Source organism: Callionymus lyra, chromosome 13 (genome assembly GCF_982586985.1).
Source record: "Callionymus lyra chromosome 13, fCalLyr1.hap1.1, whole genome shotgun sequence".
NCBI classification, from domain to species: Eukaryota; Metazoa; Chordata; class Actinopteri; order Syngnathiformes; family Callionymidae; genus Callionymus; species Callionymus lyra.
Genome location: NC_141830.1, coordinates 3,245,330 through 3,262,309, shown reverse-complemented (window position 1 = coordinate 3,262,309; position 16,980 = coordinate 3,245,330). Strand labels below are relative to the sequence as shown.

The 16,980-nt window shown below is 38.1% G+C and overlaps 1 protein-coding gene across 1 annotated transcript in view; it reads right to left on the bottom strand.

Moving 5' to 3' along the window:
• LOC148066973 (uronyl 2-sulfotransferase-like) overlaps positions 1 to 16,980 on the bottom strand; it is a 102,667-nt gene that overhangs the window by 21,103 nt on the left and 64,584 nt on the right. The window contains exon 3 of the mRNA XM_087805065.1: positions 7,491 to 7,646. Coding sequence (XP_087661191.1) covers positions 7,491 to 7,646 — 156 coding nt within the window. The remainder of the gene's footprint in view (positions 1 to 7,490; positions 7,647 to 16,980) is intronic.

Sequence of the window (16,980 nt, the reverse complement as noted above, 5' to 3'; positions counted from 1 at the left end):
TGTGTGTGTCGACCCTGCAGCGCGTCTGACCTCATCTGAGAAGTGAAAGTGGACAGTCTGGGATTCCTGGCATACCTGAGACCCCCTCCTCCCCTGAACCCCCTCCTCCCCTAACCCTCCTCCCCTGACCCCCCCCCCCTCCTCCCCTGAACCCCCTCCTCCCCTGACCCCCCTCCTCCCCTGACCCCCCTCCTCCCCTGCGCCCCCTCCTCCCCTGACCCCCCTCCTCCCCTGAGACCCCCTCCTCCCCTGACCCCCCTCCTCCCCTGACCCCCCTCCTCTCCTGACCCCCCTCCTCGCCTGAGGACACTCAGCACACTATCACAACACCAGAGTCAAGTACTGGACAATACTACACATATATACTTGTTACTACACTATCACAACACCAGAGTCAAGTACTGGACAATACTACACATATATACTTGTTACTACACTATCACACCACCAGAGTCAAGTACTGGACAATACTACACATATATACTTGTTACTACACTATCACAACACCAGAGTCAAGTACTGGACAATACTACACATATATACTTGTTACTACACTATCACAACACCAGAGTCAAGTACTGGACAATACTACACATATATACTTGTTACTACACTATCACAACACCAGAGTCAAGTACTCAACAATACTACACATATATACTTGTTACTACACTATCACAACACCAGAGTCAAGTACTGGACAATACTACACATATATACTTGTTACTACACTATCACAACACCAGAGTCAAGTACTGGACACACCTCCTGACCCTGATGAGACCAGTGTAGCCTCCTGACCCTGATGAGACCAGTGGAGCCTCCTGACCCTGATGAGACCAGTGAGGCCTCCTGACCCTGATGAGACCAGTGGAGCCTCCTGACCCTGATGAGACCAGTGGAGCCTCCTGACCCTGATGAGACCAGTGGAGCCTCCTGACCCTGATGAGACCAGTGGAGCCTCCTGATCCTGATGAGACCAGTGGAGCCTCCTGACCCTGATGAGACCAGTGTAGCCTCCTGACCCTGATGAGACCAGTGTAGCCTCCTGACCCTGATGAGACCAGTGGAGCCTCCTGACCCTGATGAGACCAGTGGAGCCTCCTGATCCTGATGAGACCAGTGGAGCCTCCTGACCCTGATGAGACCAGTGGAGCCTCCTGACCCTGATGAGACCAGTGGAGCCTCCTGATCCTGATGAGACCAGTGGAGCCTCCTGACCCTGATGAGACCAGTGGAGCCTCCTGACCCTGATGAGACCAGTGTAGCCTCCTGACCCTGATGAGACCAGTGGAGCCTCCTGATCCTGATGAGACCAGTGGAGCCTCCTGACCCTGATGAGACCAGTGGAGCCTCCTGATCCTGATGAGACCAGTGGAGCCTCCTGACCCTGATGAGACCAGTGTAGCCTCCTGACCCTGATGAGACCAGTGGAGCCTCCTGATCCTGATGAGACCAGTGGAGCCTCCTGACCCTGATGAGACCAGTGGAGCCTCCTGACCCTGATGAGACCAGTGGAGCCTCCTGACCCTGATGAGACCAGTGTAGCCTCCTGACCCTGATGAGACCAGTGTAGCCTCCTGACCCTGATGAGACCAGTGGAGCCTCCTGATCCTGATGAGACCAGTGGAGCCTCCTGACCCTGATGAGACCAGTGGAGCCTCCTGATCCTGATGAGACCAGTGGAGCCTCCTGACCCTGATGAGACCAGTGTAGCCTCCTGACCCTGATGAGACCAGTGGAGCCTCCTGACCCTGATGAGACCAGTGGAGCCTCCTGACCCTGATGAGACCAGTGGAGCCTCCTGACCCTGATGAGACCAGCAACTCTAGAGTTAAAGCTTTCAATCTGTACAAGTCAACACACACACACACACACACACACACACACACACACACACACACACACACACACACACACACACACACACACACACACACACACACACACACACACACACACACACACACACACACACTCACACACACACACCCCTGCACACACACACACATGCACACACACCCCTGCACACACACACACATGCACACACACACACTGAGACACACACACTCACACACACACACGCACACACACACAATGAGACACACACACACACACACTCACACACACTCACACATGCACTCACACACTCACACACACACGCACATACACACACACACACACACACACACTCACACACACTCACACACACACACACTCACACAAATGCACACATGCACACACAGACACACACCCACAGACAAACAGACACACACACACACTCACACAGACAAACAGACACACACAAACACAGACATGCACACACACGCACACACACACATACACACACAGACGCACACAAACACACACAGAAGCACACACACATACACACACAGACGCACACACCAAACACAGACGCACACACACAGACACACGCATGCACACACAGACGCAGTTACACACACAGACGCACACACACACACGTACACACACACACTCACACAGACACACACAGACGCACATTCACACACAGATGCACATACACACACAGACACACACGAACACACACACACACATACACACACACGCACACATACACGCACACAAGCGCACACAAACACACACACTTGTGTACACAAGTCAGTGAACAAAAGCAGGATCAAACACACTCACAAAGATGTTTTTTGTCGCACAATCCACGACTTAAACCACAGACTTGATGAGACGAGTGTCTTGATATTGACTCACAATCTACATCCAATCAGTCCATCATTGATCTTCAGCCAGAGACTCCTGGTGGATCATTATATTGAGCTGAGCTAGAAGCTACAGACCTCGTACTGTCGCCGTTAAAGCCTGGAGAAGTTTTGAGCAACACAAATGTACATCTACACAAAAGTGTTTTTACGACCAACAATAGATTTACTGTACTGCACACAGTACAGTGTACTTGAACGCATCATAACAAGCTGTAGTCAGAGCCTTGTTATTGTTCACGCTGTTTGAACCCGAGTAAACAAAACAACTCCCTTTCTGCCTTTCTACACACTTTCTACACACTTTCTACACACTCTAGTTAGTGACGGCGGCTGCAAAACTGTGTTTCAACTCTATAGCTGTGTATTACATCACATAAGTCGGAGCTAGTTTTCATCCAGCTGGTTGAAATCTACTACACATATATACTTGTTACTACACTATCACAACACCAGAGTCAAGTACTGGACAATACTACACATATATACTTGTTACTACACTATCACAACACCAGAGTCAAGTACTGGACAATACTACACATATATCCTTGTTACTACACTATCACAACACCAGAGTCAAGTACTGGACAGTACTACACATATATACTTGTTACTACACTAACGCAACACCAGAGTCAAGTACTGGACAATACTACACATATATACGTGTTACTACACTATCACAACACCAGAGTCAAGTACTGGACAATACTACACATATATACTTGTTACTACACTATCACAACACCAGAGTCAAGTACTGGACAATACTACACATATATACTTGTTACTACACTATCACAACACCAGAGTCAAGTACTGGACAATACTACACATATATACTTGTTACTACACTATCACAACACCAGAGTCAAGTACTGGACAATACTACACATATATACTTGTTACTACACTATCACAACACCAGAGTCAAGTACTGGACAATACTACACATGTATACTTGTTACTACACTATCACAACACCAGAGTCAAGTACTGGACAATACTACACATATATACTTGTTACTACACTATCACAACCCCAGAGTCAAGTACTGGACAATACTACACATATATACGTGTTACTACACTATCACAACACCAGAGTCAAGTACTGGACAATACTACACATATATACTTGTTACTACACTATCACAACACCAGAGTCAAGTACTGGACAATACTACACATATATACTTGTTACTACACTATCACAACACCGGAGTCAAGTACTGGACAATACTACACATGTATACTTGTTACTACAGTATCGCAACACCAGAGTCAAGTACTGGACAATACTACACATATATACTTGTTACTACACTATCACAACACCAGAGTCAAGTACTGGACAATACTACACATGTATACTTGTTACTACACTATCACAACACCAGAGTCAAGTACTGGACAATACTACACATATATATGTTAAATAGTAGTAGAAGAAGAAGCTGTCGCGTCATTTCCTGTTAGTGTGTAGCAGCAGAGTTTGATTTGAGACATACTATCTGTGGAGGACTAGTTACTAGTTAGTACGTACACTATCCTGATGCATACTAACTTCTAGTATACTAAGAGTAGTATGTGATTTGAGACACTATCTGTGGAGGAATAGTTACTAGTTAGTACGTACACTATCCTGATGCATACTAACTTCTAGTATACTAAGAGTAGTATGTGATTTGAGACACTATCTGTGGAGGACTAGTTACTAGTTAGTACGTACACTATCCTGATGCATACTAACTTCTAGTATACTAAGAGTAGTATGTGATTTGAGACACTATCTGTGGAGGACTAGTTACTAGTTAGTACGTACACTATCCTGATGCATACTAACTTCTAGTATACTAAGAGTAGTATGTGATTTGAGACACTATCTGTGGAGGACTAGTTACTAGTTAGTACGTACACTATCCTGATGCATACTAACTTCTAGTATACTAAGAGTAGTATGTGATTTGAGACACTATCTGTGGAGGACTAGTTACTAGTTAGTACGTACACTATCCTGATGCATACTAACTTCTAGTATACTAAGAGTAGTATGTGATTTGAGACACTATCTGTGGAGGATTAGTTACTAGTTAGTACGTACACTATCCTGATGCATACTAACTTCTAGTATACTAAGAGTAGTATGTGATTTGAGACACTATCTGTGGAGGACTAGTTACTAGTTAGTACGTACACTATCCTGATGCATACTAACTTCTAGTATACTAAGAGTAGTATGTGATTTGAGACACTATCTGTGGAGGACTAGTTACTAGTCAGTACGTACACTATCCTGATGCATACTAACTTCTAGTATACTAAGAGTAGTATGTGATTTGAGACACTATCTGTGGAGGACTAGTTACTAGTTAGTACGTACACTATCCTGATGCATACTAACTTCTAGTATACTAAGAGTAGTATGTGATTTGAGACACTATCTGTGGAGGACTAGTTACTAGTTAGTACGTACACTATCCTGATGATACTAACTTCTAGTATACTAAGAGAAGTATGTGATTTGAGACATACTATCTGTGGAGGATTAGTTACTAGTTAGTACGTACACTATCCTGATGCATACTAACTTCTAGTATACTAAGAGTAGTATGTGATTTGAGACATACTATCTGTGGAGGACTAGTTACTAGTTAGTACGTACACTATCCTGATGCATACTAACTTCTAGTATACTAAGAGTAGTATGTGATTTGAGACACTATCTGTGGAGGACTAGTTACTAGTTAGTACGTACACTATCCTGATGCATACTAACTTCTAGTATACTAAGAGTAGTATGTGATTTGAGACACTATCTGTGGAGGACTAGTTACTAGTTAGTACGTACACTATCCTGATGATACTAACTTCTAGTATACTAAGAGAAGTATGTGATTTGAGACATACTATCTGTGGAGGATTAGTTACTAGTTAGTACGTACACTATCCTGATGCATACTAACTTCTAGTATACTAAGAGTAGTATGTGATTTGAGACACTATCTGTGGAGGATTAGTTACTAGTTAGTACGTACACTATCCTGATGCATACTAACTTCTAGTATACTAAGAGTAGTATGTGATTTGAGACACTATCTGTGGAGGAATAGTTACTAGTTAGTACGTACACTATCCTGATGCATACTAACTTCTAGTATACTAAGAGTAGTATGTGATTTGAGACACTATCTGTGGAGGACTAGTTACTAGTTAGTACGTACACTATCCTGATGCATACTAACTTCTAGTATACTAAGAGTAGTATGTGATTTGAGACACTATCTGTGGAGGACTAGTTACTAGTTAGTACGTACACTATCCTGATGCATACTAACTTCTAGTATACTAAGAGTAGTATGTGATTTGAGACACTATCTGTGGAGGACTAGTTACTAGTTAGTACGTACACTATCCTGATGCATACTAACTTCTAGTATACTAAGAGTAGTATGTGATTTGAGACACTATCTGTGGAGGACTAGTTACTAGTTAGTATGTACACTATCCTGATGCATACTAACTTCTAGTATACTAAGAGTAGTATGTGATTTGAGACACTATCTGTGGAGGACTAGTTACTAGTTAGTACGTACACTATCCTGATGCATACTAACTTCTAGTATACTAAGAGTAGTATGTGATTTGAGACACTATCTGTGGAGGATTAGTTACTAGTTAGTACGTACACTATCCTGATGCATACTAACTTCTAGTATACTAAGAGTAGTATGTGATTTGAGACACTATCTGTGGAGGACTAGTTACTAGTTAGTACGTACACTATCCTGATGCATACTAACTTCTAGTATACTAAGAGTAGTATGTGATTTGAGACACTATCTGTGGAGGACTAGTTACTAGTTAGTACGTACACTATCCTGATGATACTAACTTCTAGTATACTAAGAGAAGTATGTGATTTGAGACATACTATCTGTGGAGGATTAGTTACTAGTTAGTACGTACACTATCCTGATGCATACTAACTTCTAGTATACTAAGAGTAGTATGTGATTTGAGACATACTATCTGTGGAGGACTAGTTACTAGTTAGTACGTACACTATCCTGATGCATACTAACTTCTAGGATACTAAGAGTAGTATGTGATTTGAGACACTATCTGTGGAGGACTAGTTACTAGTTAGTACGTACACTATCCTGATGCATACTAACTTCTAGTATACTAAGAGTAGTATGTGATTTGAGACATACTATCTGTGGAGGATTAGTTACTAGTTAGTACGTACACTATCCTGATGCATACTAACTTCTAGTATACTAAGAGTAGTATGTGATTTGAGACACTATCTGTGGAGGACTAGTTACTAGTTAGTACGTACACTATCCTGATGATACTAACTTCTAGTATACTAAGAGAAGTGTGTGATTTGAGACACTATCTGTGGAGGACTAGTTACTAGTTAGTACGTACACTATCCTGATGATACTAACTTCTAGTATACTAAGAGAAGTGTGTGATTTGAGACACTGCAGATGTCTACGATGCCAGAAGAGAAGAACGACTGTTATTGGACGACTGGGCGGCAAAGCATGGTGGGAGCTGTTGAGTTTACAAGTTTCAAAAACAAGAAGCTCATGAAACGCTAACATCGCTGCCGATTGTGTTCAATGTTGGAAGGTATATTTCCAGCAGCTCTGTCACCTCCTGTAGTTACTCCTGGTGTGAGTCGTCGGGCAGAAAGGTCAACAGGTCACAAAGGTCATCTACCTGTTCATGCTTGGTGAGCCGCGTCTTATTGTGGATGTCTGAGGAGACCAGGTTGAACTGATGCTTCTCCGCCAGCAGCCTGAGCAGGATGACCACCGTCCTGCTGCCACACTTGCCCACGCGGTTGTAGACCACCTGACTCGGGAAGGGAAGCACCTGAAGGACAAGATAAGAGACATGATCACCTGACTCGGGAAGGGAAGCACCTGAAGGACAAGATAAGAGACGTGATGTCAGCGACGGTCTTTGAAAACAAACAAGAACTTTGAAAAAAAAAGGTAAAAAATGACGACAGTAATTGATTATTCTCTCTGTCTTGACTTCGTCTCAATATACTTTCTCCTCGATCGGATGAGTCGCCACAATAACACATGATAACACACATGATAACACACATGATCACACACATGATCACACACATGATAAAACACATGATAAAACACATGATAAAACACATGATAAAACACATGATCACGCACATGATCACACACATGATAAAACACATGATAAAACACATGATACAACACATGATAAAACACATGATCACACACATGATAACACACATGATCACACACATGATCACACACATGATAACACACATGATAACACACATGATCACACACATGATCACACACATGATAACACACATGATAACACACATGATAACACACATGATCACACACATGATCACACACATGATAACACACATGATCACACACATGATCACAAACATGATCACACACATGATCACACACATGATAATCCACATGATAACACACATGATAACACACATGATCACACAAGTGATCACACACATGATAACACACATGATCACACACATGAACAAACACATGATTAAACACATGATAACACACATGATAAAACACATGATAATACACATGATCACACACATGATCGCACACATGATCACACACATGATCACACATGATAACGCACATGATCACACACATGTTCACACACATGATCACACACATGATCACACACATGATCACACATGATAACACACATGATCACACACATGATCACACATGATAATACACATGATAACACACATGATCACACATGATAACACACATGATCACACACATGATCACACACATGATCACACACATGATAATCCACATGATAACACACATGATCACAAACATGATCACACACATGATCACACACATGATTACACACATGATAATCCACATGATCACACACATGATCACAAACATGATCACACACATGATCACACACATGATAATCCACATGATAACACACATGATCACAAACATGATCACACACATGATCACACACATGATTACACACATGATAATCCACATGATAACACACATGATAACACACATGATCACACACATGATCACACACATGATAACACACATGATCACACATGATAACACACATGATCACACACATATTTAAACACATGATCACACACATGATCACACATGATAACACACATGATAACACACATGATCACACACATGATCACACACATGATCACAAACATGATAACACACATGATAACACACATGATAACACACATGATAACACACATGTGTTTGACAAGATTGACGAGTGAAAGAAGTAAGAGGAACCGAACGCGCCAGTCTCCAACCGCAGAACTGGTCTGATGACGGTCCATGTCTGGGTCAAAGGTCCACGTCTGGGGAGACTTCTACGACACCCTAATCTGCCCGGCAACCTGACGTGTACCGACCCACAACGAGGGTTCGAAGCGTCCTCGCCCAAGCTCGACTGTATAAGAAATGTCTGTTTCTGTGCTTCTGGCGTCAGTTGGTGGCTGTATCTGAGAGTTCCTCAGGTAACAGTCGCTGACCCACAATTCTGTGCCTCAATATTATGCCGTCAGAAATTGATTTAAAATGAAATCAATTCTACTCTCTGTCTTGACTTTCAATCTCCTCAGAAACGTCTCCAGATACTTCCTCCTCGACTGGATGAGTCGCCACAATAACACGAGCTCAACCGTCATCAGAACAATGACACAATTTCACGACTCGGCGGACACTGAGCTACTCACCGGCGGATCATGCATGTGGTGATAGAGGAAGTGAGAGTTTGAGATTCAGACGAGAACACATCGAGAAGAACACATTGAGAATAACACATTGAGAAGAACACATTGAGAAGAACACATCGAGAAGAACACATTGAGAAGAACACATTGAGAAGAACACATTGAGAAGAACACATTGAGAAGAACACATCAAGAAGAACACATCGAGAAGAACACATTGAGAAGAACACATTGAGAAGAACACATCGAGAAGAACACATCGAGAAGAACACATCGAGAAGAAAATATTGAGAAGAAAACATTGAGAAGCACACATTGAGAAGAACACATTGAGAAGAACACATTGAGAAGAACACATCGAGAAGAACACATTGAGAAGCACACATTGAGAAGAACACATTGAGAAGAACACATCGAGAAGAACACATCGAGAAGAACACATCGAGAAGAACACATCGAGAAGAAAATATTGAGAAGAACACATCGAGAAGAACACATTGAGAAGAACACATTGAGAAGAACACATCGAGAAGAACACATTGAGAAGAACACATTGAGAAGAACACATCGAGAAGAACACATTGAGAAGAACACATTGAGAAGAACACATTGAGAAGAACACATTGAGAAGAACACATTGAGAAGAACACATTGAGAAGAACTCATTGAGAAGAACACATCGAGAAGAACACATTGAGAAGAACACATTGAGAAGAACACATCGAGAAGAAAACATCGAGAAGAACACATTGAGAAGAACACATTGAGAAGAACACATTGAGAAGAACTCATTGAGAAGAACACATCGAGAAGAACACATCGAGAAGAACACATCAAGAAGAACACATCGAGAAGAACACATCGAGAAGAACACATTGAGAAGAACACATTGAGAAGAACACATTGAGAAGAACACATCGAGAAGAACACATCGAGAAGAACACATCGAGAAGAACACATTGAGAAGAACACATTGAGAAGAACACATTGAGAAGAACACAATGAGAAGAACACATTGAGAAGAACACATTGAGAAGAACACATCAAGAAGAACACATCGAGAAGAACACATTGAGAAGAACACATTGAGAAGAACACATCGAGAAGAACACATTGAGAAGAACACATTGAGAAGAACACATCGAGAAGAACACATCGAGAAGAACACATTGAGAAGAACACATTGAGAAGAACACATTGAGAAGAACACATTGAGAAGAACACATCAAGAAGAACACATCGAGAAGAACACATTGAGAAGAACACATTAAGGAAGAACACATTGAGAAGAACACATCGAGAAGAACACATTGAGAAGCACACATTGAGAAGAACACATTGAGAAGAACACATCGAGAAGAACACATCGAGAAGAACACATCGAGAAGAACACATCGAGAAGAAAATATTGAGAAGAACACATCGAGAAGAACACATTGAGAAGAACACATTGAGAAGAACACATCGAGAAGAACACATTGAGAAGAACACATTGAGAAGAACACATCGAGAAGAACACATTGAGAAGAACACATTGAGAAGAACACATTGAGAAGAACACATTGAGAAGAACACATTGAGAAGAACTCATTGAGAAGAACACATCGAGAAGAACACATTGAGAAGAACACATTGAGAAGAACACATCGAGAAGAAAACATCGAGAAGAACACATTGAGAAGAACACATTGAGAAGAACACATTGAGAAGAACTCATTGAGAAGAACACATCGAGAAGAACACATCGAGAAGAACACATCAAGAAGAACACATCGAGAAGAACACATCGAGAAGAACACATTGAGAAGAACACATTGAGAAGAACACATTGAGAAGAACACATCGAGAAGAACACATCGAGAAGAACACATCGAGAAGAACACATTGAGAAGAACACATTGAGAAGAACACATTGAGAAGAACACAATGAGAAGAACACATTGAGAAGAACACATTGAGAAGAACACATCAAGAAGAACACATCGAGAAGAACACATTGAGAAGAACACATTGAGAAGAACACATCGAGAAGAACACATCGAGAAGAACACATCGAGAAGAAAATATTGAGAAGAAAACATCGAGAAGAACACATTGAGAAGAACACATTGAGAAGAACACATTGAGAAGAACACATTGAGAAGAACACATCAAGAAGAACACATCGAGAAGAACACATTGAGAAGAACACATTAAGGAAGAACACATTGAGAAGAACACATTGAGAAGAACACATCGAGAAGAACACATTGAGAAGAACACATCGAGAAGAACACATTGAGAAGAACACATCGAGAAGAACACATCGAGAAGAACACATCGAGAAGAACACATTGAGAAGAACACATTGAGAAGAACACATTGAGAAGAACACATCGAGAAGAAAATATTGAGAAGAAAACATTGAGAAGCACACATCGAGAAGAACACATCGAGAAGAACACATCGAGAAGAACACATCGAGAAGAACACATTGAGAAGAACACATCGAGAAGAACACATTGAGAAGAACACATGGAGAAGAACACATCGAGAAGAACACATCGAGAAGAACACATCGAGAAGAACACATTGAGAAGAACACATCGAGAAGAACACATTGAGAAGAACACATGGAGAAGAACACATGGAGAAGAACACATCAAGAAGAACACATCGAGAAGAACACATTGAGAAGAACGCCGTCTCAGAACGGACGCAGGTGGATCCAGAAGTTCTTGAAGAGTGGAGCACAGAAGGGAACCGTGAGAGCGGAACATCTGGAGGCTCCTGCCGATAACATCTAAACCTCCACAAGAGCTTCGTCGCCCTCCGAAGACCGAACTTCCAGCGTTTTGGAAAACGAAGGCGTTCTGTAAATCAGACGTGGAAAAATGCAGCAGCGATAAATTCTTGTCAGCATTCCCAGTCTGGAATGGTAATCGACTTGTTCCCACGGGGGGCTCCTGGACTCCTCTCAGGGTTTCTGAGGTCGCTCGTCTGATTTACACTAAAATGAAAACAGTCAATAATCTACGGTTTAAAGATGCTTAATTGGCTCGTCACGAGTTTGCCAAAGAGGAAAATAACGTCGGAAAGTCCTGCTCATACAATCGGGAGAAGAAGTGAATCCTCGAAAACATCGTCTGAATTCCAGCTTCTTGTTGTGGTTCCACGAGAAGAAGCAAGAAGAAGCTTCGTGACGGACGTAGAGCGTCTGCTAAACTGAGCCGGAAACACACTTTCACACAAATAAATACAAATAGTGAAGAGAAAAGAACAAGATGATACAATCTAAGTCTGCTAAAATGAGCCGGAAACACACTTTCACAGAAATAAATAAAAATAGTGAAGAGAAAAGAACAAGATGATACAATCTAAGTCTGCTAAAATGAGCCGGAAACACACTTTCACAGAAATAAATAAAAATAGTGAAGAGAAAAGAACAAGATGATACAATCTAAGTCTAAAGATAAAGATAAAGAATAAAGATGAATAAAGAGAAAGAACAAGATGATACAATCTAAGTCTAAAGATAAAGATAAAGAACAAAGAGAAATAAAGAGAAAGAACAAGATGATACAATCTAAGTCTAAAGATAAAGATAAAGAACACAGAGAAAGAACAAGATGATACAATCTAAGTCTAAAGATAAAGAACAAAGAGAAATAAAGAGAAAGAACAAGATGATACAATCTAAGTCTAAAGATAAAGAACAAAGAGAAATAAAGAGAAAGAACAAGATGATACAATCTAAGTCTAAAGATAAAGAACAAAGAGAAATAAAGAGAAAGAACAAGATGATCCAATCTAAGTCTAAAGATAAAGAACAAAGAGAAATAAAGAGAAAGAACAAGATGATCCAATCTAAGTCTAAAGATAAAGAACAAAGAGAAATAAAGAGAAAGAACAAGATGATACAATCTAAGTCTAAAGATGAAGATAAAGAACAAAGAGAAATAAAGAGAAAGAACAAGATGATACAATCTAAGTCTAAAGATAAAGAACAAAGAGAAATAAAGAGAAAGAACAAGATGATACAATCTCAGTCTAAAGATAAAGATAAAGAACAAAGAGAAATAAAGAGAAAGAACAAGATGATACAATCTAAGTCTAAAGATAAAGAACAAAGAGAAATAAAGAGAAAGAACAAGATGATACAATCTCAGTCTAAAGATAAAGATAAAGAACAAAGAGAAATAAAGAGAAAGAACAAGATGATACAATCTAAGTCTAAAGATTAAGATAAAGAACAAGATGATACAATCTAAGTCTAAAGATAAAGAACAAAGAGAAATAAAGAGAAAGAACAAGATGATACAATCTAAGTCTAAAGATAAAGATCAAAGAGAAATAAAGAGAAAGAACAAGATGATACAATCTAAGTCTAAAGATAAAGAACAAAGAGAAATAAAGAGAAAGAACAAGATGATACAATCTAAGTCTAAAGATAAAGAACGAAGAGAAATAAAGAGAAAGAACAAGATGATACAATCTAAGTCTAAAGATAAAGATAAAGAACAAAGAGAAATAAAGAGAAAGAACAAGATGATACAATCTAAGTCTAAAGATAAAGAACAAAGAGAAATAAAGAGAAAGAACAAGATGATACAATCTCAGTCTAAAGATAAAGATAAAGAACAAAGAGAATTAAAGAGAAAGAACAAGATGATACAATCTAAGTCTAAAGATTAAGATAAAGAACAAGATGATACAATCTCAGTCTAAAGATAAAGATAAAGAACAAAGAGAAATAAAGAGAAAGAACAAGATGATACAATCTAAGTCTAAAGATAAAGATAAAGAACAAAGAGAAATAAAGAGAAAGAACAAGATGATACAATCTCAGTCTAAAGATAAAGAACAAAGAGAAATAAAGAGAAAGAACAAGATGATACAATCTAAGTCTAAAGATAAAGATAAAGAACAAAGAGAAATAAAGAGAAAGAACAAGATGATACAATCTAAGTCTAAAGATAAAGATAAAGAACAAAGAGAAATAAAGAGAAAGAACAAGATGATACAATCTAAGTCTAAAGATAAAGATAAAGATAAAGATAAAGATAAATAAAGAGAAAGAACAAGATGATACAATCTAAGTCTAAAGATAAAGAACAAAGAGAAATAAAGAGAAAGAACAAGATGATACAATCTCAGTCTAAAGATAAAGATAAAGAACAAAGAGAAATAAAGAGAAAGAACAAGATGGTACAATCTAAGTCTAAAGATAAAGAACAAAGAGAAATAAAGAGAAAGAACAAGATGATACAATCTATGTCTAAAGATAAAGATCAAAGAGAAATAAAGAGAAAGAACAAGATGATACAATCTAAGTCTAAAGATAAAGAACATAGATCAAAGATAAATAACAAAGACAAAGGGAAAAAAAAAGAAAAGAAAAGAAAAAAAGAAAAACGAAAGAAAAGAAAAGAAAAGAAGAAAGAAAGAAAGAAAGAAGAAAGAAATAAAAGAAAAGAAAAGTAAAAGAAAGAAAAGAAAAAGAAAAAGAAAAGAAAAAGAAAGAAAAGAAAAATTAAAGAAAGAAAAAGAAAGAAAGAAAGAAGAAGAAAGAAAGAAAAGAAAGAAAGAAGAAGAAAGAAAAGAAAATAAGAAAAAAGAAAGAAAAGAAAAAGTTGAAAAATCTCTTGATAGATTGAAGTCGTACTGTTCCGTAATATATATGTATATATATATATATTATATATATATTATATACTGTATATATATACATATATATATATGTTCCGTTATATAACCAAACACAACAAGCACAGTTGAGTTACTGGAAAATAATGTATCGAGTCCAAAACGAAACAATAAATCTCGGCTACAGTTTTAAAATCAAAGTGTCATTATATCAGAATCAGAAACTTTTATTGTCTTGAAAAAACAACATGAGAATAAAACGCACAAAATAAACAATAGAAAACAAATCATGTTCCAAGAATATAGCGGCACTGAGCCAACATCGCATGTTAATATGAGGAAGTACAACTAGTGTGCGACGCAGTTTTTTGTCAACATCGCCGAGTAAGAAACGTGTCACTTGTTTTGAAAGGACTCGAGTCTAAGAGCGTCTTCAACTCAATGTAAACAAAATGCAGGAGGTTTTCCAGTGAGTCTCCATCCCATCATGGCTTCTCCAGGTGCTGGTCTCACCTGAGAGTATCTCGCGGCAGAAGAGAAAGCGCTGGAGTTCTGATGCGTGATGTGTTTCCGTGGGTCGAACCGGTTTGAAGCCACGAGGAACCAGAAGACGGAGGGCGTCGCTGGGAATCAGACGTTTTAACGGTTGACGTCGGCGCTCGAGAGAGATCTGTAGACGTGTATCAGCGAGTCTTTGACTGGACGACGTCATCGTTCACACCATGTTTCTGAGGTCATAGATCTGTACTCACCAGAAGATCAGGATCACTTATAACTATCACGAAATATCAATATAACTAAGTATTTTAAATGACATGGTTTGAGATCATCGAACCTTCTCTCACTTTATTAACATTTATTATTATTATCATTATTATCATTTATTATCATGTATTATCATTTATTATCATTTATTTATCATCGAACCTTCTCTCACTTTATCAAAATTTATTATTATTTATTATTATTTATTTATCATCGAACCTTCTCTCACTTTATTAACATTTATTATTATTATCATTATTATCATTTATTATTATTATCATTATTATCATTTATTATCATTTATTATCATTTATTATCATTTATTATCATTTATTTATCATCGAACCTTCTCTCACTTTATCAACATTTATTATTATTTATTATTATTTATTTATCATCGAACCTTCTCTCACTTTATTAACATTTATTATTATTATCATTATTATCATTTATTATTATTATCATTATTATCATTTATTATCATTTATTATCATTTATTATCATTTATTTATCATCGAACCTTCTCTCACTTTATTAACATTTATTATTATTATCATTATTATCATTTATTATTATTATCATTATTATCATTTATTATCATTTATTTATCATTGAACCTTCTCTCACTTTATTAATATTTATTTTTATTATCATTATTATCATTTATTATCATTATTATCATTTATTATCATTTATTTATCATTGAACCTTCTCTCACTTTATTAATATTTATTTTTATTATCATTATTATCATTTATTATCATTATTATCATTTATTATCATTTATTTATCATCGAACCTTCTCTCACTTTATTAACATTTATTATTATTATCATTATTATCATTTATTATCATTATTATAATTTATTATCATTTATTTATCATCGAACCTTCTCTCACTTTATTAACATTTATTATTATTATCATTTATTATCATTATTATCATTTATTATCATTATTATCATTTATTATCATTTATTTATCATCGAACCTTCTCTCACTTTATCAACATTTATTATTATTATCATTATT